The sequence below is a fragment of the Antechinus flavipes genome, chromosome 2, assembly GCF_016432865.1.
Source record: "Antechinus flavipes isolate AdamAnt ecotype Samford, QLD, Australia chromosome 2, AdamAnt_v2, whole genome shotgun sequence".
In the NCBI taxonomy this organism is placed as follows: Eukaryota; Metazoa; Chordata; class Mammalia; order Dasyuromorphia; family Dasyuridae; genus Antechinus; species Antechinus flavipes.
This window is the reverse complement of record NC_067399.1, coordinates 573794525-573819222: the sequence shown is the minus strand read 5'-3', so window position 1 is coordinate 573819222 and position 24698 is coordinate 573794525. Positions and strand designations below refer to the sequence as shown.

The 24698-nt window shown below is 35.7% G+C and overlaps 1 protein-coding gene across 1 annotated transcript; it reads left to right on the top strand.

The window, feature by feature from the left end:
* Nucleotides 1–433: 433 nt before the first annotated feature.
* On the top strand, nucleotides 434–23320 carry STARD5 (StAR related lipid transfer domain containing 5). The gene is made up of 6 exons (XM_051981169.1): nucleotides 434–592; nucleotides 1449–1498; nucleotides 1967–2099; nucleotides 6712–6829; nucleotides 11563–11656; nucleotides 20590–23320. The coding sequence occupies exons 1-6, from the start codon at nucleotides 494–496 to the stop codon at nucleotides 20735–20737; spliced, it is 642 nt and encodes a 213-aa protein (XP_051837129.1). The 5' UTR covers nucleotides 434–493; the 3' UTR covers nucleotides 20738–23320.
* Nucleotides 23321–24698: the final 1378 nt, after the last annotated feature.

Here is a 24698-nt window from a genome sequence, read left to right as displayed (position 1 = left end):
TTCATTCTAAAGAGTTGGTTTGCTGAGGTCAAGTGAGAGTAGCAAGGTGGGAAAAATTCTCTTCCAGGTAGGAGAAGCGTAGGCAACAGTAATCCTAGTTCGGCCCGGCGCCGGTCCCAGACTAGCTGAATTTGATTCTCTTTTACATAACACTGGAGCTGGGATTCGCTCCGCCTATCTCGCCACGGGCGTCTCCCGACCTTTACCAACCAGGGAAGCCCCAGGCGCCTTCTTTACAAAACCAGGCAGAGCTGGATTCCACAAAAACCAGCCATCAGGAAGCAATGAACGAAATTTAGAGCTCATTGGATAGACCGTGTGAGGCCTTGCCTTGAAGGGCCAACCCGGGAATGAGAGGGACGGTCCCCGAGAATGGGGACTTTCGGACCAATCTATGGGATGGGGGCGGGGTCTGGGCCGACTCCGCCCCACGTGGTGAGGACTGTCAGCTCTGAGTGTACCTGCCTCCGTAGGGCACCCCTCATTTCTCACCATGGACCCAGCTCAGGCGGCCGAGACGGCCGGAGCAGTGGCCGAGAAAATGTTGCTCTATCGAAAGGATGAGAGTGGATGGAAGACGTGTAGGAGCGGCGTGAGTGATGGGGCCCCGGGGCACCGGACAGTCGGACTTGGGGCGGTACCAACTGAGAACTTAGATTCTTCGCTTTTTCTCCTTCCTCCTACCCGCTGGCACAGTGTATTCTCCCTCTAAATCTATGTCTCCTTGGGGGACTGTGCTCTGCTCACCCTTGTTGCCAGCTCCTTTTTTCTTCCCCCGCCTCTTCCGGGCCTCTGCGCTCTTCTCACAGCCTTAGTACTTGTTCTAGTCTTTGCTCCCTCTACCCAAAACAAAGGATCTTCCCCTCCTCAGCTCAGACGTTCTGTCCATCTACTCCGTGATGCCTCCGTTCCCCCAGGAGTCTCATCAGCACACACACCCAGCCTCCACCTTCCTCAATCACACAATCGCTTTTAGTCCCGTCATGCCTGAAAATTTCCAAGAGTTCTAATATCCGCTCTCCTCCAATGGAATCTCAGAACTCAAAACTGCTCTAGATGAATCAAGCCGAAAATTCAGAGCTCCCATATAAAAGAGGATTTTATTCTCAGAAATCGTAAACAGAAATTCCCATTCAACAAATGTTAACATATCACCTACACTGAGTTAGACAGGGGAGATATAAAGATAGGTAGGTTATGACTATGTTTCCCTGAAAATGCATAAGCCTTGCTTGGATGGTAAATAAACGGTTTCACTTCTTGAAAAATTTAAATTTTAATAGAGGCTCTAAATTGTGTAAAGTTTTTTTGTTTGTTTGTAAACTGTTTTTGTTTGTTTGTTTGTGCATCTGAGAGTGTGATGTAATTTGAAAATTCCAATGACATTTTAAATCAGGTTGAGACTTCCTTATCAAGTGTTTTTTTCTCTTCAATAATTGTGTTAACAGAAAGGAGTTACAATTTCTTGGAGGCCTTCTACGGAGTTTCCTGGGAACCTGTAAGTTAAGGTGTTTCTTTGAACTATAGAAGATGCTGAATCTTTCTCGCTAAAATCCTACACACTTACTAAATTCCGTAGGATTATTACAAGGACCTTTTGAGGTCAGTCCATCAGGATTATTTTTCTGGAAATTAATTTGAAACAACTCATTTTCAATAAACTCGAATGGAATGTGGAAACATAGATATGTTATGTACAGGTATAAGGGGGAGTGGGCTGATAAGCTTTTGATTTTCCTCTCAGATTTCCTCTCAGAGTTATCACTCAATGATTCATTAAATCAAGAAGCATTTATTAAGTGCATCATTAGGAAGCATTTATTAATGAACACAATTCTGGGAGTACAAAGACCATTGATAATGGCTTCTCTGTTCACTCTATATTTATCAAATAAATAAATAACAATTTCTCCAAAGATGAGTTGTAATACCTCAGTGCCGATTTTTCTTCCTCTTCTCCTCCCAGGTACAAAGGAGAAGGAATCATATATGGCATCCCTGAAGAGGTTTGGAAATTCTTAGCCCCAGCAGATAATGGACTACGGGCAAAATGGGATGATAATGTGAAAGACTTTCATGTTCTTGAATTGATCAAAGATGTAAGCCATCTTAAATGTTGTAATACAATATTAATCATGACAATCCCTGTGCACTCAGTGATAGAAGGCCAACTTTGGAATCAGGAATACTGGGTTCAAGTCCTGTCTCTGACATATGATGACTATCATTTAACCTCTTAGTTCCCCAGACATCTTTCCAAGATTCAAGTTACAGGCAAGTTGATGATTTTTATCAGTGAAAGGAATTTTCATACCAGGATTTCTTTACAGGAATGAAATCATAGTTCCAAATCACATAGTAATTTAATTATTACCTCTTTGATATTGGTTATAAAATATTATAGTGATATACGTTAGAAGGAAGCACTAAGTATGAGAAATACATTCAATTAGGAGTCAGAAGACCTACTTTGTTTCTGCCATTTATTAGCTGTGTGACCCTGAGCAAGTCTCAGGTTTATCTGTAAAATAAGGTGATTGGTTTTGTTGATCCCCAAGTTTCTTTCCAGCTCTAACATTTTATGACTGGTCACTCCTTGATGGCCCTATAATGTTTTGAAAAGCATGACACGGATGGATGAGCTCATGACATCATAAGTATTAATTATTCCTGATAGTTAAACCTGGAAGGTCTGGAAGATCATCTAGCTCAAAAGTTTTTAAACTTTTTTTTTTTTTTTAGATTCCTTTGACCATATAGACCCCTTTACAGAATGCTACTTTTAAATCATTGGAGGAAATGCTAATTATCATTTAGAGGAAAATAAAAATAAAAATGACCATTTTTTTTCTCTTTTTAACTTCACCAGCTTCCTGAAATCTATCCATACATTCCAGCTAAGGATCCCAATCTAGTTGAATTCTTATTTCTAATATGTGAAATCAGTGGGTTACATTAGATAATAGCGCTTACATTTGATATTGTTTGATTTGTCCAGACTTCTGGGTTTTAAGTTAAAAGGATCATGATGAAAAAGAGGTGGGAGAATCGTAATGGGAATACCAAGCCTCACTCATCTAATACTGTATTTTGGCTATGTCCTCTACCTTCCTCTCTCTACCCTAAACAAGATAGGTGCAGTATTAGGTAATTAAGTAACTAGTTTGCTATTTCCTAGTAGAATAGTAACTATCTTGATTAGTGTGGTTGCTGGCTTTATTGCCACTCCTTTCCTTGATCCTATGACTAATGTGGGTGGTTTGGAAGATTTCCTTGGTGCTTTTATTTAATCTTAATTTTCTTTTGATTCCCATATTTGTACTTCATAATTTCTTCTCAGCTGAAATTTTTCCATCAGGGATGTTTAAAAATCCAGAATATTTAAAAATGACCAGACTGGTAATGAAATGTGCAATCTATATCCTGACAGAGGTTTAGGGTGCAGAATGAGATTTACTAATTTTTATACACAGTCAATAAAAAAATTGGTTTTGCTTGACCTTAGAACAGCTATTTTAAGGATTTTTTTAAACTTTCTCTTTTTTAGTGGGATTGAGGAGATGGAAGAGAAAGAACATAAGTCTCTCTTAATAAAAACTAATTTTTTAAGAAATAGAGAACTTGAGGGTTGCTACACATGTGAAATGTTGCACACAGTTTCAGAGCAGGTATTGTTAGTTTTATTCAATTGTTTTACTTTGTTTCAAGAGACTTCTCATGGACAGGAAGTAATGTCTGAAAATGTAATATAAAAAATGTAATAAAAAATATAAATTTAAACAAAACATAAGAGCACCTTGATCCTGGTTCTCAGAATTCCATTCATTCTGTGGACTACTATGTAGATAACATCTGGAAGGCACATCAAGGATAAATGAGGCACTCTGACCTCATGACATTTTTGTTGTTGTTGTTTAATCATTTCAGTCCTATCCAACTCATGTAATTTTCTTGTCAAGGATACTGAAGGGGTTTACTATTTTCTAATCTGACTCATTTTTATAAATGAGGAACTGAAGGAAATAGGGTTAGATGACTTGCTCAGGGTCACACAAATAGTAATTGCCTGAAGCCAGATTCGAACTCAAGAAGAGAGTTTAATGACCCTAGGTCCAGATCTTTATCCACAGAACTACATACTTATTCCTTGTCACTTTAACCGTTTTGTGGCATTTGAACACAACAGAACTTCTTACAATGTCTTTCATTACTATGTAAGGCAACATCTTTCCCTAGATTGAGTTCCCATCATTGATGTGACCCTTTGGTATGATTTCCCCATAGACTGGCTTAAGGTCTCAGGGGAGATTACTTAAATTTTCTCTACTTCACTTTTTTGTAAAGTTAGGATGCCTTTTTTCCTTAAGTATATGAGAAATAACTAAATCAGATGAAGCTGTTTATGCAAGTGTAACAATAATAACAATAAGTATTTATATAGTTATAGTTTACAAACTGTTTTGTGTATTGACTCATTTGATCCTTATACCAATCTTACATGCTAAGTGCTCTTATTGTTCCCATTTTACAGATGAGGAAACTGTGTCAAGGTCATATAGTTAGCATGTTTCCAACCAAGATAGAAATTGAATTTATCTTCCTGCCTCCTGTCCTTGACTGTATCTTCTGAGCTACCTTACTATAATGAATAAGCTTGACTTGATTTTATGAAAGAGGAAACTGAGACTCAGAAAGATAAAAAGAAAGTCACACAAGTTATTTGTGGCAGAGCCTGGGTCTAAATTCTATTCTCTGACTTCAATATGAATGTTTCCTCATTATATTAGAAGAACCAAAAGGATGTAATGGCTTGCCCTTTTGTGACAAGGCAGAAATCAGAACGCAGGGTTCCTGAATCCCAGATTCTCTTGATTTCCAAGGTCCTTTTAGTTCTAAAATTATATGATTTTATCATCAAAAAGAAATAAAAAAATTTAATGCTCATAGAGCATAGAACATAGCCAATAATGGTTTCATATAAGAATATTGTTTTAGGATTACAGGATCTTCCCGAAATGTTATATTTTCTATTAAAAATAATTTATACCTCACCACTCTGTCCACAAGAACATAACAACAATATGATGATATCTGTACCTTCCTTATCCTTGCCTGATGATTTTAACAAAAATTAAGTGTCAAAGAAAAAAATACTAATACTGTTGTCTGTATTTAGATATCAGTCTGCCAGAATCAATTTTATTTAATTTGACCTTTACCAACCCATATCCAAATCCTTTATAAAAGACAGATGTCCAAAATGGCATAGTCCCCCATGTCCTCAGACAAGAATTTGTCTGAAAATATTTCGGGTAACATTTAGAGGGATTTTTAATAAGGAAAAGATAGTCTTAACATTTCATCAGATTTCTCTTGGAACACGCTTTCTGAATAATCTATAGAGATCTTGCCAGAAATCTCTGTAGGGAAATCTAACTGAATAGACTAAGCAAGTGGTTTTCTGTTGAAAGCACTTTTCCTTTGGATGAGTTTCAGTTGTTTCAGGATTGAAGAAGGCTGGGGTCTTCTCTAGCGTATCTTTTATCCCTTTCTGTAAGAAAGGCTTTTTGTCTTCAATTCACCATCCACCTTTCCAGTGAGTTTTCTTGAAGCCTGGAAAGAGCTTTAAGGAAAAGTATTTTTTCTTTATATTTTCAATTTTACCATACAGATTTTAAATTTAATTTTATACATATGTAACATGCATGATGTTTAGAAAGCATGTTTTCTTTATAGATGTGAAAGTTTACTGTTATTTGCAGGCTGTCCTCATTTTGTTTCATTTTTTCCCCTTTCTAGGCTTCTTTTAATTATTACTTATTCTCTTTCCCCCTTTCCCCAATAAGAAATAAAATACAAAATATTTTTTCTGGTTGAAAAAAAGCAAAAAGAACTCACAGGAAAAAAAAGATACCCACCAAAGAATAATCTTTCCCCAGAGACTGTAGAGCCTCAGTCACATATAGGGAAACTTGAGATGTGGCTCTCAGCAGCCATTGCTTTCAGTTATTCCCCAAGTTCCCACCAGTGACATTGGTGCTACTCCCTGTTAATTTCTTCTTTGGTAGTCTCTTTTTAAAGAAATGTCTCTTTTTGTTGTTGTTTCATTTCTATTTTTCCTAAAGTATAACACTAACCTTATGCTACTTTTTTTTTCCCATGATAAAGTAGAAAGAACAATGGCATTGAAATCCCAGGACTTGAATTAGAATACTGTTTCTATTGCTGAGTATTTTTGTGACTGTAGTCTAATCATTTAACTTCAATTTTTCTGGGTCTGATTTTTTTTCATTTATAAAATGAAGAGGTTAGTGTAGATCAATGGAATCAAATTCAAATAGAAATGGGGGCCCCAAAACTATGCATAAAAGATCTCTGCACACCATATGTTGATTTAATTATAAAATGTAAATTTAACCTATGGTTTATTATATTTTTATTTATTTTGTTAAATATTTCCAAATTACATTTTAATCTGGTTTGAGCTGCACTCAGTACTGTTGTGGGCTGTATTTGGCCCATGGGCTTCATGTTTGACATTTCTTGACTAGATGATATCTAAGATTTCTTCCAGCTCCCAACTATAACTTAAGAGCTATGTTGGGATGTAACTATGTTTAAAAAAAAAAAAGAAGAAGAAGAAGAATCAAGGAGATTTTATTATTGAAAAGGTAATATACAAATACATTTTTTTTTTCATAAATTTGACAGGATCTCTTCATTACCAGAACAATCACACCATCAGCTGCCATGAAACTTATTTCTCCTAGAGACTTCGTAGACCTGGTACTAGTCAAGAAATATGATGATGGGACTATAACTTCTAATGGTGAGCTGTAGTTTTGTGTGTTTTATTTTCATTTCAGTGTGTGTGTTTTGTTGTTTGGGCTCTCACCATTGCATAGTTGTCTTTGTGGAGTTGGGAGGAGGGGAGAAACTTCCATTTCCTATCTCCTCTACACCAACTAGTTCCAACCTTTTCTTTTCTTCTTTCAGTTTTACTTCATTTCTTCCTATCCCACCTCTCTCTAAGCAGATGATATTCCTTATTGTTATTTTAATTTACAAAAGAGAATGAACTCTTTGGGGCCTTCCTCATCCATATTTTGACTTAGATCATTTTCTAGGGACCCCTTTTCTGGATGCAGAGAGAGAGGATTCCAATGAGAGAAATCAGAGCACATAATTTTTGATTTAGGAATTTACTTTTATTTTTAGTTCATAGTTTCATTTATAGTCACTTCTTTAAGTTTAGAAAGCTAATAGAGCTGATGTTTTCCATGAGGCCAAAACTCATTTTGAATAATCCTGATCCTAGAATTTATTAGAGACTAAGACAAATATTGAGTAGCATAAGCCTGTAATAATGAGTAGCATAAAATGATGTAACATAAATATCTAACAAGGATACAATACCTCATATCTTTTTTTGCCTATTGAACTTTCTTGCTGATTATATTTTCTGCTTGTAAAACTTTGCTTCTGTATTGTCTGTATCCTCACTTCATTTCTGCTTCTACTCTATGGCCACTAGAACCATAATACCAGAGACACATTAAACAACATAGGTGGAATGGGCGGTTGATGCCAGAGAATATGAAAACTTTACATTGGGCTTGTTGTCATCCAGTCAGAATTATATCAGCTGCAGAATTGCAGTATCTCAGGGTTAAATGGAGCTTATTCTACCCTTCTGCTATTTCTTAATGTAGTTCATGAGGCCCATGAGGAGACCCTGGGAATTTTGCTTTTCTGAATTAAGTGTTTATTTTGAAGGCCCTAGCTGGAAATTATTTCTACACTATCTAAAAAGCTCTTTATTTTGAAGGTGATTTGGTTTAGACAGTGATGGATCTGGGATCCTAGTTTTATTGTTTACTACTTATGTAATTTGGGGCAAGGTATTTCATCTCTTTTGTCCTCAATTCTCTCATCTTTAAAATGAGAACTGAGAGGAGGAAGAAGGGAACAAGCATTTATTAAGTATGCTAAGAACTTTTCAAATATTATCTCATTTGCTCCTCACATTAATCCTGTAAAATAGGTACTATTGTTAGCCCCATTTCACAGTTGAGAAAAGTGAGGCACATATAATTTAATTTACTCTCCTGGGTTCACACAATTAGGTGTCTGAAGCCAAGTTTCAATTCAGGTCTTTCTGACTTCAATCCTTGTGTTCTAATTATCATTCCACCTACTACTTTTAGGTGACATTGTTAATGTTTCTTTTAGTTTTATGATCCTATCATGTCTTTAAATTCTAATTTCTTATATTTGAGTTGTGTACTTATCCAGTCCTCCACAAATTCATGTTCTGGGACCTGTTCATCCATTGAAAATGATGTGAATTATTGAAGATTATGCTGGAAGAACATAAGTTATGGTACTTTCCATTATGCTAAAAAAGCCTTCTAAAAAAGCATCTTCATACTTTCTACTTCTTTGCAGAACTGGAGAACTATAAGTATAGAATGTTGTATGTGATTTCAGAATTTTTAATATGTTAGCTAATTTTGCTTATCTTTTTTTCTTTTCTTTTATTCTCTAAGACATTCCTCTCTAGGAGGAGATCTCCTCTCTAGACCTTAGATTTCTAATCTAAGAGAAAAAAGAAAAATACATTGGAAAATACAAACCAGAGATATCAATTGTTAAAAAAAAAGAAAACTTTCTTAAGACCAGCCTAAGCATAAAGAGGTTCACTCACTTATAGATTGATCACCAACTGATGAGTTTTTTGACCAACTAAACCCATAAAACAAATAAAGGATCTTGATTCTGCTTTATCCTCTTTCAATTCTACAGTGAAGTAAAAGCAAAAGTATAGTAAAATAATAGAAGATGCATGGGGAAGTGCTAAGACTCACAATTTTAAAACAATTTCTAAACATTAAATTAGCTGTTTGTTTTTCAAAATTTCATCCAGTGTCCCAGGTAACATATTACTGGAGGAAACTGAATCATATAAATATTGAGATTCTCACTATAAATGATGTCAAAGTAGAAAAAACATGGGCTCTGTAGTCAGAATCCATAGGTTGAAATCTGACCTCTGAGGCTTACTACTCATTTGAACTTAGTGAAATGTCTTAATATCTCTAAGTTTCAATTTTTTCATCTTTATAATGAAAGGATAGTTCTAAATCATCTCTTAGCTCTTTTCTAGCTTTAAATATATGATCCAGTGATCTATAAAACAAGAGAAAATTGTAGTTCAGTGGAAGGTTCTCCTTTTAAAGCCCATTCAGCTCCCCAAAAACCTTTTTCCCCCAGCCCAAGCAAGGGTTCCCCCTCACAGGTTGTCTTGAACACATAGTTAGTGGATATGTTACAAGGAAAGGTTCTTTTTCAGAGATGCCTTGGACTAAGTAAACTGTAAGTTGTTCTCATCTCTGATATGAGTTGCTTTTATCAAGGATCTAAAGATAAAAGAAATATCATTTCATGGGACATTTGATCATCTTGTATTGTAGTGCTCATGGTGTACATTTGTAAAACAAAAACAAAAAACCCCACTGTTTTGTTTTTTAAAAATAACAACAAGCATTTGATTCAATAACATAAAATGTTACTTTAGAGACTGCGAAAAGAGCCTCCTGCACTAGTAAGATTGTAATGATGAAAATCGCTTTGTTGGAAACTTTGGTTATTAGTATTGAAGGAATCATTAAACTGAGAGATACAAGAATGTTTTTCTGGTCGTGGAGGATCTTCAAGGGGAAGTTAAAAGGAGAGAAGTCTTCCTTCAAGATTCTAAAGTTCCCCAGATGTGTATATATTTGCAGAGGACATTGTGCTGGATCAATTCAATTCCACAAGCATTAATAAATAACTACTATGCTTCAGATAGTATGTTAGGTGCTTTCAAAAATGAAACCATTTTGGGCCTTAAAAACTTACATTCTTCTGAGTAGATACAACATTTACAAAGAGAAGTTAATATACTTGTAAAATAAATGCAAAGTAACTTAAGAGATGCAGAGGGATAAAATAGGAAGCACTGGCAACTGAGAGAATCAGAAAAGTGACCTTTTTAGGAGGTTTCACTTGAGCTCTCTCAAGAGCCAGAGATTGCAAAGGGTAAAGGTAAGAGGGGTAAACATCTCAGACAAAGGAGACAGCATTAAGTCAAGAAGTGAAGTGCTATGTAAGGAGAACATTGGATTGGCTAGAAGTCTACCACATGAAGGTAAATAACAGAAAACAGATTTGTTAAGATGGGTCAGAGCCAGATAATGAAAGCCCTTCAGGGTCAAATAGAAATGATAATGTTTTGCTTCAGAGGCAATCAGAACCAAAGCTATTTTAATGACATTAATCTATAAACAAATATTTACTAATTACCTACTACATATCAGGAATTGTGCTAAGCTATAGATATGCAAAAAGAGGCAAAAGATAGTCTCTTGCCTCAAGAAGTTTCCAAGATAATGGAGGATTCAACACTAGTATATATAATGTATATTCAGGATAAACAGGTAATAACAGATAGAAGGCACCAGAATTAAGATAAATTAGTAAATTAATTGAGGAGTGATGATTAAATGCTTAATCTTTACCAAGAAGTTAGATGGTTCCTGGGACTGGAGTCAAGAAGACCTGAGTTCAAATTTGATCTCAGACACTAACTAGCTGTAAAACTGTAGGCAAGTCACTTAACATGTTTGCCATAATGTGCTGGAGAAAGAAATGGTAAATCATTCCTGTATTTTTGCCAAGAAAACCCAATATAGGGTCACAAAATTGTCAGATATGACTAAAAACTGAACAACCACAATGCTATGACCTGCAGGCCCAAATACATAAGACATCGTCCTACTGCAAAACAACATTGTCTTTCTTTGAATCCCCAACCCTAAATAATTGCCAATTGACTAGCTGGTAGGGAGTATAGCATAGAATTACATGGATCACTAGAATATCAAAACTGGGGAGGAAATTCTAACAAAAATAGTGGGTTTGATGGCCTGTATTGAAGGTCATGAAGAAGGTAAAGAATAAGTCCAAGAGGCTTTAAGTATAGGGAGAGATGGAATGATGAGAGATTATTATCAAATAAAGATATTTCAGAGTTCTTATCTTGAACTCTTTTGGATGATAGCAAGAGCACAGGATCAGAAGCCCCAGTTCTGCATCATTACTACCTTGGTGACTTTGAACAAGTCACTTCCAAGTTCTGTGTTCAAGTTTCCTCAGCTGTAAGATCAGGGTTGGACAGGGGGAATTCTCAACTTCCCTTTTGGTTATATTTTCTCCTTTATATAGATGATCTCTAAGAGTTCTTCTAGCTCTCAGAATCTATATTTCTGGACACATAGGAATTTAATCTGAGAACGGTTACAAGTTCTTGATATCCTCATTTTCATTTCTTCTCATATCTGTATCCTGAAATTCCCTTTCCATGGCATACTGTTCACATTTCCTACATATTAGTCCTAGGCAGCTTCCTTTGTCCCTGCTTTCCTTGACCCCTCCTTGTGGCATGTCATACAATTAAATTTTCTGAATACTCTTCACACTAAATCAAGGTCAGTGACTGTTCCTCTGCATTTTGTTTTCTAGCTACCTACGTAGACTATCCACCTTGTCCTCCACAATCAGGTTATGTGAGAGGGTTTAATCATCCATGTGGTTGCTTTTGTGAACCTGTTCCAGGGTAAGAAAAAAATTTGTTGTCTTTTATGAATGTTGGAATCCTTACTAACTGCTAAGTAATTAGAGTTGATCTAATCTTACAAGAAGATGTTTTGGGCAGAACCTGAAACAAGGTACTAAGTAGAACTAAGTTCAATGAGTTCACACCTCCCTTGAAGCTCGTTGGGCCAGAGAGCACTATGGGAGAAAACCCATAATCCCTCTCTCTCGTATCCCACAATTCCTCCCTCTTGGATAAAAGAAACAGACAGAAGCTCTCGGTGAGATTTCAGTAGAGTTACGCCAGAAGCCCTCTCTCCGAGGCAAGGCAGAATATTTTCCACTTGGCTGGCTGGTGGCAGAAGTGTTCTTCAGAGAGTGAAGACGCTACAAGTCGAGATTTCAGCGGAATGACATGAAGAGTTGGAGCTGGCTGGAGGCTGAAGAAAGCAGAGGCAGAGGCTGAAGGACCAGACCTTTGGATTTAAAGACATTTGGATAGAGCTCTTGGAACCAAGCAGAGAGATAGGCCTCTAAGCTAACCGGGCTATATTGAAGATAATAAAAGATCTGAACTTTTATCACCTGGCTGCTTTTTGAGAAGAAAAGATCACCACACTTTGGCGCCCTGAACGTGGGACAAACAGACCCCTCAGTGGATTTCAGTGGAAAAGCTCCGATCCTGATTCAAGTGGAAAAGCCTCTGATCCTGATCCAGTGGAAAAAACTTCAACCCAGAAATTAGGGTGAGTGCAACAAAGAAATTTTGTTAGAAGAGTTAAAGTAGAATTTCATCTAAGATGGGACAGATATTTAGAAAACAGTCTGTTTCTGTTCAAGGAAAATGTTTAGAGAGCATTGTCAAAATTATGGAAAGCCAAGGTTTAATTATAAGTTTACAGCAAATCACTGAACTTTTACAAACTGTAAAGGACATATGTCCTTGTTTCTCTCTTGATAAGGAATTAGATCTAAATGAATGGAAATTGGTTGGAGAGGATCTTTGTCAATTCTATGATAAAAATGGGCCTAACTCAATAATTAATACATATAATGTAATACAATTGGCTATAAGAAGTTATTTAAGTGATAGAATGATGAAAAGGAAAGTACAGGAGGAAAAATTGCCAACTTTACTAGGTGAAAAGGAGGACGAATCAGATGAGAATGGAGTTAATTACAATTCTGAGTATGATACTTCACAGCAGGAGGAATTAGGTGATTCCACATCTCATGACCCTCCCCCCACAATTAACCCTTCATGGGTGGAACAAGGGGGAGGGAGAGAGACAGAAACACAGTCAGCTTCTCCTGTAAAGCAGAATTTAACAAGATTAGAAAAAGCATTAATTAAGGCAAAAAATGAAGGAGAAGATATATCTGATTTTATAAATGCATATCCTGTGATTGAAGAGCTCAACTCCTCATGTCAAAAAGAGAGAAAATACACTCCTTTTAATTTGGAAAAAATTAAAGATTTGAAAAAGAGTTGCACTCTTTATGGGGCTACATCATCTTATGTGAAGATGTTACTGGATAATTTGTCTAATGAAATCCTAACCCCGAATGACTGGAAATCCATAACGAAAACTTGTCTAGAACCGGGACAAAATTTATTGTGGCTTTCGGAGTTTCATGAATTATGTAGGATTCAAGCCCAACACAATAGGCAAACAGGAGCTATTGTACAAGTTGCTTTTGACCAACTAGCTGGTGAAGGTCAGTATGCAGAGAGCTCAGAACAGATTTATTATCCCATAACAGTATATGAGCAAATTTCTAAGGCTGCAATAAAAGCTTGGAATTCTCTCCCTGGACAGAAAGATGGAAATAATGCTTTCACAAAAATAGAGCAAGGTCCCAATGAACCTTTTGCAGATTTTGTGGGACGTTTACAAACAGCTGTAATAAGAACCATTGGAGACAATGCAGCAATAGAAATAATGACTAGACATTTGGCTAAGGAAAATGCCAATGAGATTTGCAAGAGAATTATATGGGGGCTAGACAAAAATGCTCCTTTAGAAGAAATCATTAGACGCTGTGCCACAGTGGGCACAAATGCTTATTATACCCAGACTATGATGAACATGGAAAGACAAGGTCCTTCTTGGCAAAGGAATTATAGAGAAACTCGTCGATGTTTCCAGTGCGGAAAAATTGGACATCTAAGAGCCCAATGTAGAAATGGAGATAAAGTGAGAAGACAGGGTGAGAGAAAACCCAAAACCCCATGTCCAAAATGTAACCAAGGCTTTCACTGGGCTTCTAAATGTATATTGACCCAGAAGAATGAGAGGCAAGGCCCAGCTCCAAAGTATCAATCAAAGGACAGGTGGGGCATGATAGCAGCCGAGGTTACACCCAGAGAGACTTTAGAAATTCAGAACTCTGATGTCATCAACCAACAGAAAAGCAATCAGGATTACAGTTGGGGAGAATACAACCCTTTTAAGACAACAAGACAATATCCAATGCAAACAGCTCCAATGTAATTACCAGATGATGAGGAGAAATCCCAAAAGTGGTAAACAGAAGAGAATTAGATAGGTTAACTGCTTGGGGAAGAGGATCTGCTTATATTTCCACAGGTGGAAAAGGAATCAGATGGCTAACAATGAGACTGTCAAAAGAACTTTAAAATCTTCAGCTTTCAGTTCCTGAAAAACCAGCAAGAATCACTGGATTCCCTGAGATGAAAAATTGTTGATGAGACTTTTTGCAGTACTTCAGAGCTTACAGGAATTATTAGATTCCTGGCGCATGAACTAATGAACAATGGATTCCTTATGGACTATTTCTAGGACTTATGGACATTTGTAAATTTTCAGGTCGATTTATGTTGTTACATTACTACTAGCCTGTGTTATATTACTATGTGCTTATGTATTTTAAGCAATTGCAAGAATCATTGGATTTCTTGAGATGAAAGATTGTTGATGAGACTTTTTGCAGTAGTTAAATTTTCATGTTGATTCATGTTATTTGTTACATTACCACTAGCCTGTGTTATATTGCTGTATGCTTTTGTAAATTATGTATAATGCCTCCCATATTGATGGATTTATGTATACCATGTATATCTGTTACAAAGTTCTGGCCCATATTGATGGATTTATGTGTACCCCCTCAGAAACCCCCTATGTTTTAAAACAAAAGAAAGGGGGAGATGTTGGAATCCTTACTAACTGCTAAGTAATTAGAGTTGATCTAATCTTACAAGAAGATGTTTTGGGCAGAACCTGAAACAAGGTACTAAGTAGAACTAAGTTCAATGAGTTCACACCTCCCTTGAAGCTCGTTGGGCCAGAGAGCACTATGGGAGAAAACCCATAATCCCTCTCTCTCGTATCCCACAATTCCTCCCTCTTGGATAAAAGAAACAGACAGAAGCTCTCGGTGAGATTTCAGTAGAGTTACGCCAGAAGCCCTCTCTCCGAGGCAAGGCAGAATATTTTCCACTTGGCTGGCTGGTGGCAGAAGTGTTCTTCAGAGAGTGAAGACGCTACAAGTCGAGATTTCAGCGGAATGACATGAAGAGTTGGAGCTGGCTGGAGGCTGAAGAAAGCAGAGGCAGAGGCTGAAGGACCAGACCTTTGGATTTAAAGACATTTGGATAGAGCTCTTGGAACCAAGCAGAGAGATAGGCCTCTAAGCTAACCGGGCTATATTGAAGATAATAAAAGATCTGAACTTTTATCACCTGGCTGCGTTCTGAGAAGAGAAAAGCTCACCACAATGAATAAACTCATTGCACCAATTTTTGTGTTGCAGGGAGGGAGTGTACAAGAACATATGCACACATGCACATAGTTAAGGTAGAATGGTAGTTTTATATTAAAATAGGCAAAATTAAGAGATTTTTAAAATATGAAGTCAAGACTCACTTTGGAAATTTGGGTTATATTACTCAAAATAAATAAATAAATAGTTTCCATTTATATAGTGCTTTAAGGTTTACATAGTGCTTTCTTTGCAACAAGAAAGGACTTGCAACAGTCCTATAAGGTTGGTAATTTTGGACAGGATCTGTGATTTCAATGGTATGAAAAATAATGTATAAACTGAAAGCAAATTGATAATTTGCCACTGTTGTGTATTTCTACCACCCATGATTTTCAAAGAATTGAGACAAAGAAGTTAAAATATATATCTAATCAGTGATAAAGCTAATAATAAGAAGGTCTCTCAGTACTTAATTTAGGTCACCTCTCTTTAACTAAACCTTGATCAGTTTATTTCAGGTTGCCTGTTGTAGTGTGTAAAAGATGAAATGACTGAGGGAACAAAGGTTTGAGCTACTGAGCATATCGATTTATTAAGCAATGCATCCAATTGCATAACAAATCGAAACCAGTGGTCTTCCTCAGATTTGGCATGGGACAAATTGTTATGTATTAAAAACAATTACTCAAGTAAAACTAGGCTACAAAATTAGGTAATCTAATTTCTAATTTGAGGAAAGATTAGGAACTTTCCAAGTCTGGAGGAGAACAAACAGGTACAATTCTCTGAGAAAAAAGAAATGTCCTGTTCCCCCTAAGTGACTATATTCAATCAAAGGAACACAGAAATAATGATTGATCAATGATTGATCAATAATAATCCCCCCCCATTCAGTGAGGGGCCAGTTTTCAGATAAGACACATGCATTGCTTGAGAGGTATAATTGTGAGAAAACTCCGTCTCTGTCTTTGGATCTGACCAGGTTTCTCGTGAGCTCAGTTAAGGGTTTCTAAGGAGCAGAGAGAGGTGATGCAATTTAAATAATGCAATAAAGTTTTCTGACAATTTCCAAAGTTGAATAAAGTTTTCTTACAAGACAGAAATTAGGCTAGATCCATAATTGAATAGAAACAGAACTGAGCTAGCTCCAGAACTGAGTCACCAGATGAATCAGTATCTGCACCCTATCACTTGCTATTCTGAATCCCTTATGGCTCAAGCTGGGACCAGCCCAAACAACTGTGCCAGGTAACACCCGGAAATTGTTTGCTAGCTGATCTCTGCAGTGCTTACTTACTTGAAGAAGAGAAGAAGGAAAGGATTTTTAAGAGCATGGGAAATCTGTATCCCGGCTTGCCCAGGATCAAATGGTTAGAGAGCAACAGAACTAATCTGTGAACCCAGAAACTGTGAACCTTGTGACCCCAAAGTCAAGGGCCATTCTTTCCTCAAGTGTTTATATCTTCTTTTTCTATGTGTAAGTTAGTCCCCCAGTTTTGGTCAGGGGGTATTGGTTATAGGATTTCCATTTGGAAAGACCTTAAAAGTCCTTCCCATTTTAAAATAAAGAAGCCCTGAGAATTTAAGAAAAAGGCCTGGTTTCAAATCCACATCTTCTGATGCTCAATCAGTATCATTTCTACTCAACAATAATGTGTTGCATGTGTATATAAAAAAAATAACTCATTCAGCATAACTATATTTTTAGAAGCAACATTTAAAAGTAGTTTTAAATGATTGTACATGTATAACCTATATGAGGTTGCTTCCAATCTTGGAAGGGGAAAAGAAAGGGAAGGAGAGAGGAAAAAAGAACATTTGAAACTCAAAATCTTACATAAATAAATAATAAAAACTATCTTTACATATAAATTGGAAATATAAAATACTGTAGAAATTTTTAAAAAATAAAAGTAGTTTTAAAAATATACTGTTAAAGTTACAAACTTTAAAGATATCATAGCTTCCACAGCCCATAATGTGATGGAAAGAGTACTAGATGAGAAGAGAGAACTGGATTCTAATCCTAGATCTGCCACTAACAAGGTGGGATATTCTTGGGGTATCATCTCTGTTTCCTTAGTGCTGAAATAAAGGGGGAAAGTGTTTGTACTCAATGATCTTTGAAGTTTTGCTGCTCAGCTAGGTGACACTATAGTGCTCAGAGTGCTAGGCCTAGAGTAAGAAAAACATCTTCATAAGTTCAAATCCAGTCTTAGACACTTATTACTTTGTGTGACTAAGTTTTCTTATCTATAAAATGAATTATAGAAGGAAATAGCAAATCACTCTAGTTGCTTAAACCCCAGCTAGGTCACAAAGAGTCAAACATGACTGAAAAACAACTGAACAATGCTCAAGATAGGAATAATTCTGTGTTTTCCTAATCTCAAGATCATTGACTTGGGCTCAGGGCTACTGGTTTCAAACCCATTTAGTGCTTTTCTTTATATTGACAAGATGTGTTGGCTGGGATTTTATGCCTTTCATGGTTTTTATTCTTAGGAGCTAGAGAGTTTGGGGAGCTACAAGAGGAAGACAACTATTTCTAGATATAGGCATTCAATTAATAAGTTCATTTAACTTTCTTTATTCATGTTATCTTGCTTTAAAGACTTTAGAATATTTTTATGTATCATTATCCATAAGGATATTTCATTTTTATAGTCTATTAAGATTTACAAAGAAATTTTCCAAAGCCCTATAGTAACTGTAAGTAGTATTTAATAGATTTTATAGAAAAGGAAAGTGAGATGGAATGACAACTCCAGATTCCCATAGGAGTGATGTCAGAATCAGAACCAAGTCTCCTTGCTTCAAGTTCTACCACTGTGTCATTTTCATTTTGCCAGTAGAGAAAGTGAGGCCTTAAAAGGCCAGATGGACTTCGATAAGACTCTGATTTTAATTTCTTTCTTGTTCCTCTCCCCCTACCCTGAAATATTTACTAACAGTGCCATGCACTAGAATCTGCATCTGTTCCATTTACCAAAATCTCATTTGGGGCATTCTTTGATACCACCAAGAGTCATGTAATGAAACATATCCTTCATGACTTTTTTGTAAATAAAGTATTTTTGATTGTTCACTAGATATTAAACTAAAGAAGTTTAATAAGATATCAAACTTGACATATTGATCCATTATATTGCGTGCTTACTCACAATGTAAGTAAACTGGATATCTGCTCCACTGCTGTAAAGTTACTACCCAAGAGTGAAAGACTACTTGTAGTGTCCAACCCCATTATCATCAAACATTTATCACTTAGAGTATGTAGAGCACATGGCCACGTACTAAGGATACATGATCCCTGCTTGTAGGGAGGATGGGAGTGGGAGAGAAAAATCAGTCTTATGATCTTGATGGAGAAAAAGGATGAATTACATTAAAACCCAAAAAGCTTCTACTACCTCTGATTCTTATTTGTTATCTGCTGTGTGATCTTGGTCAAATTACCTAATCTCTGAGATCTCCTATCTCTTTAGTAACTGAAGCTGTTCCCAAAGACTATTGATTTTGATTTCTGTACTTGAAAGAGATCATTCTGAGGTATAATGAAATATTAAATATGATTCTCATGGGACAATTAAGCTGTTTCCAATCGTATTTTCAATGAGCTGGTTTTAGAGAAATCAGTATTATTCAGTATATTAAGTTGTGCAATGATTTTTATTTGACTTTGTCTTCAGTGGTTTTTTAATTTGACTTATTTAAATTTATAAACCTCTAAAATATGTTGACTACTTATACTGTCTACCTCTTCGATTAAAGTCAGTAAACATTTATCAAATATACTAAAGTTAGGCACATAAACACATTTATAATTCTTTCCCTCAAAAAATAATTTAAGAAGGGAGAGAGTACTATGTAGGGAGAGTAAGAAAGACATGTTAAAGAAGAAAATCCCTTGGTTGTTTCCTTTTTCTCTGATTTTTCTCAACAAGATTCATAAAGTATTGTGTATTAAAAATAAATAAAGTTACTACAATTAAAAAAAAAGAAAATCCCTGGCTTAGGTCTTTGAGGTAAAGCCTACAAGAGGCAAAGGTGATATATTCCAAACAAAAGAAACAAGGTATGAAAAAAACATGTGTGTCACCACTGGGGGCTATGCTTTCTTAGCAACAAAGTGTTCATAGTTGAAAATACAACTCGGTAGAACCCTATTCCAGCGTGCTCACACTCTTGCCCATTTATCTTCTATATGAGTCCTATTAGAACATTCACCTATTCAATTCCCCTAGATTCTTTAAGGGGTAGAACCTTTGCTACTCACAAATCAAATTAAAGCTCTATACTTGGTTAATAAGAAGAGGTCCCCTTCTACTCTGTGGATTGGTGTGAAAACACACCTACTTTACCATCTAGAAGAGCAGGAGTCCAAATGGTAAAGAACAAGGGAGTAAAGGGGACGACAGGGAAGGTATCATTCAAGTTTTCCAATTACAACATGCTTACACATTGACCCCTGGCATAGTAATAAATGTAGGATGAATAATATGTCTCCAATAAAGAGTTTTGTTGGAAAAAACAAGACCTGCCATGTCTGCATTAGGATTATTCTGCCAAACTATTTCCTACATGCCTATTTTGGATAGCATGAACAAAACTTAAATTTTATATATGGAATATGTTTGATTTTTTTTAACTTAAATGTAAATGTTTATAAAAGAAATTACATAAATAATTAATGTGTTAAAAAAGTCCCTGCTTTCTGAAATATCTAAGTTTTAATCCATTTTCTGGAGCTGAAGAATTTAACTTGATTTATGATTACTGCTGCTTCTAGGAATAGCAAATTGGGGTTGAAGAATTAGGTAAAAGAAGAAAAGCAAGTTACAAAGAATCAGGGGAAGCAAGTAGGTAGACATCATAGATTTCGTTTAATATTTTAAAATTGTTTTCATAGGATAAAGGGATTAGTTTTATTGTTTAGCTCCAGAGATTAGGTGAGGATCAATGAGTAAAAACTAAAATTTCAACTTACAATTTGAAAGGATTTCCTAAGAATCTGAACTAACCAAAAACATAATGAGGTGCCTTGTGAGATAAGTATTTAAGAAAAGATAGTATAACATGTCCAAGATGTCATATCTTTTGAGTAGATGACCTTTTCAGCACAGTTCTAAAGCAATATGTTATAATCCTATAATATATTCTATATTGCTCTTGCTCTTGCATATGTATCTATAGGATAATGACATAAGACATTTTTTGATTTCACAGGGAGCCAAACAAGACCCACGTTGTCAGTTTCTTTCAGACTGATCTCAGTGGCTACCTTCCCCAGAATGTGGTGAACTCCTTTTTCCCTCACAGTATGGCTGAGTTTTACAATAATCTTCAAAAAGTAGTGAACAAACTTCAAGAATGACACTCTTCTCCATGGAAAAACATCCCATTTAACTCATTCAGAAACTGGAATTATTGGGACACAAGTGACTTGGTAAATAGCAGAACTCTGATTGGGGTTTGTGTTCTAAAAATCAACAAGCAAACAAACAAGCCAACAAACAAACAAAACCAGAAGAAGAAAATGAAGCTATCCAACAAAGATTTCTTTCCTTGACACCAGCTACTAACATATTTCCTTTTCTCTTCCACCTTCTCCATGTCCTTCACCAAAAAAAAAAAAAAAAAAAAAAAAAAAAAAAAAGGAAAATGGAAAGCAAAAGAAAAGGAAGCAGATTTGTAAAGTCTTTTAACGAATAAGATATCTTGTCTTTGGCTTTATTGGCATTTATTTATGGGTGATTCCTACACAGTTAATATGGAAGTAGTTTTGAATTTTGAATGAGAAAACATGGTTTCAAACTCTGGTTTTGCTATTTACTATCTGTGATATTTTGTATCATTTGATCCTTCTGGGCCTCAATTTCCTCGTCTATAAAAATAAGGGAATTCAGCCTGGATGATATTTAAGACTTCTTCCAGTTCTAAATGAACAATTCTAAGGATTAACTCTAATAGAATTTCATACTTCAGTGATAATTACATTGATCAGATTATTTTTTTATGCACTGAGGAAATAGAAATTTAATTAAGATAGAAAAGTGATTTGGGAATAGAAGGCACTATGCAGTAAGACAGACCCTATTTGGTTATGCAAGGGCTACCAAAGGTAAAATCTACCTGATTTTCAGATTTATTGGGATCTTGCTGTTTGATTTGTTAGATTTTTGTGTAATGCTTATATAGCTAGTCTTTTCCTCCTTGTGTTTTAGTAGTTGGTTCTTTTCCCCATTTATAATTACCCTGTATTTGTCTTTTTTGAACTTTAAGAAGCTTCTATGATGTTTTTGAAAAAGCACTGAATCTAGTCATCTCTGAGGCTACAGCTTCTCTACCTCTCTGAGAGTCCATTTCTCATTTGTAAAAATAGGAATAATAACACCTGTTTTAACTTAAAGATACAATGAGAATGTATTTGTAAGTACTTTACAACCTCGATATTCTCTAGCATGAATATTTTATTTTGTCTTTTTTTTTTTTTGTCCAGACCTCCAGTTTGTGAACATTAATATAAGATCTTAAAGTTGGAAGGGACTTCAAATATCTAGTACAATCCCCCCTTAGATTTAGAGTATGAATTCTATTAGCAACTAATGCTCAATCATTCTCTTTTGGAACCACATTAAAGTTAGAGAATTTATTACTTTCAGAGGAAATACATTCTACTTCTGAGTAGCTTTAATTATAAAGAATTTTTTTTCCTTGTTCTGTGCTGAATTTTACTTTTCAGTGACTTCGTAATTTTATTCTCTTTTGTTTTTCCAAGGAAACTTCTATCCCATGTCTCAGATTATTTTGTTATCTATAAACTTTATCAACATACTTGTTTTGTGTTTATTGCCAATTTCTACAGGAAGTTACTTATGTTTAATTGATTGATCCTGATCTATTATTATCCATTATTTGACTCTAACCCTTAGCCTACTTGTGCAACCTCTGAAGAGTTATGTGGTCTGAGACATAGTTATAAAATGTTCCTGTTTAAATGTGGTCTCAGTTGAATTTGTAAATTGATTACAAAGTGTTTTCTTATTCATGTACATATCTTATATGTAAAATTTAATTGTTGACTAAACCATTTCATGATGCTTAAAATGGAAAAGAGAGATTAAGGTTGATGGTGTATGATAGCCTTCTCCATGTATTTCAAAGTGTAGCACATGAATTAGGGTTTAGACTCGATAGATGTCTCAAAGAATAAAAGTTTCAAAAAAGCAAAACTTATTAACAATTAGAACTACCCAAGGATAAAATGAGGTCTTTTGAAATGCTATGCTCCTCTACTCTCTTTGAAGGGTCCAAGAGATAGATGAACACCCACTTGGGTTATGTTGAAGTCTTGTTCAAGTCAGGAGTGGACTAGATATGACCTCTGAGGAACCTTTCAACTGAAAGTTTGTGATATAAAATTTAGATGAACAGTTATAAGGATTAGACTTGTGATTTCACTGATGTGGGGAACTTCCAGATAAGGAAATATTCTTACCAATGAAGATCCACTACTTTTTAGCAATTGATAGTTCTCAGAGCACTGAGAAGTTAAGGGAATTGCTCATGATTACATAGTCGGTATATATCACAGGAAGAACTTGAATCCTGTTCTTGCTGACTCTTGAAATAACTAGATAACATGCCTGTTATCTAGAGGAGTAGGTATATAATGTGGGAAGGGTTAAAGTAATTGGTTGATTCCCAACTTGTTGGTCTAATCAAGATGTAAAGAGATTATTAACTTTGCTGAAGGGAACAGACTGGAGAAGCTTGGGGGATTCTATGTGGGTCTGTGATATAGCTCAAGTCTTTCACTTTTGTTTTAGTGAGCTGAGAGTTGAATGATCCTCTGCCTTTCTCCATGTCTTCACTTGACAGTGATAATTGCTTAATCTAAGCATTTCCAGGGTGAAGAATATGGATAACTGCCTCATTAAAATTCTGCTTTTGTTCATTGTGACTATTTTTTTTCTTTCGTTGACACTATAGTCAAACATGGAGAAATCCCTGAAGCACAAATCCCTGGGGCATTTCACTGGAGATGTCTCTCCAAACTGACATCAAGTCATGAATTCTTGTAACTTAGTTCCCTGCTTTGAATCTGTCTACGTGTTCTATTTCTTCCTTCTATCCACAAAGAGGACATGAGAAATGACTTCAGATATGGAAACAAGAACTCCTTGTCTATCAATTTAGTGAAGTCATTTATGGGCTTCTATTGCTCAGTAACCTTGTTTGTAGAAAACCAAATTCAGTAACCTTGTCAAAAAAGGGAAAAAAGACTTGTCTGGCATGACCAGTTCTTGGTGAAACTGTACTGGATCCTTACGACCATTTAAAAATATATATTCAAGCAAGCTGTTGAGGACTAAAATCAAATTCACTGGTGTTATTTTCTTCATGCTTCATTCTCTACCTATTGTAACATTTGCCTTTCTCTTGTCCCAAAATATCTCTCCTATATTCATGATCATTCAAAATTCAGCTCCACAATTCTATTTTCAAGTTCTTTCAAGATATAGGGTTATCACATTTAATAGCTACAACAATCCAGTTTATTCAGATAAGGAAGCTAGGGCTCAGAAAGATTAACTTTGCAGAGGTCACTTGGCTTATAAGGGGGAATATTGGATCTGTCAGGACAGTGTCATTTTCATAGTGTGTAACACTTTCCCTTCCCTATGTCACCAGCATAGTAGTAATATGGTACTAGTAGCTAACTAGTAGTAGCAACTAACATTTATATAGTAATTTAAGAATTGCATAGCACTTTACATATAAAATTATCTATTATTCTTTTGTAGATAAGAAAACTGAAGTAGGCAGAAATTAAATGACTTGCCCAGGTCACATACCTATTGTCTCAGGTAGAATTTGAACTCAGACCTTCATGACTCTGAATTTAGCAATCTATCCACTGCCACCTAATTACCCAATCAGTTGCCAGGATTGGAATAGGAAACTAGCCCTCTAGGAGAGACAAATACAGAAACTGAGATAAAGTACTTTGAGATCACTGAATAAAATAGAAATATAACATTACTTTTAGCACATGCACACACACACATACATTTCACTTGGACATATTAGCCCCTTCTTCCCCCTTTTCCCCGGTGATTCCTTTCAAGTGTATAAAGTCTTAAACCATATACAAAAACCTGCCATCAAGCAATCCTCATTTCCTCTTCTTACATACTCTCATCACAAACATGCCCTGATTTGCTTAAGAAATCCTCTCCATTGGTATCAGTGTTGTCTTCCAAACTTATACAACCCTCATAATCTCCTTCCCACACCAAATTTCCCATTGCTCTCCCTAGCCGAATTAAAAT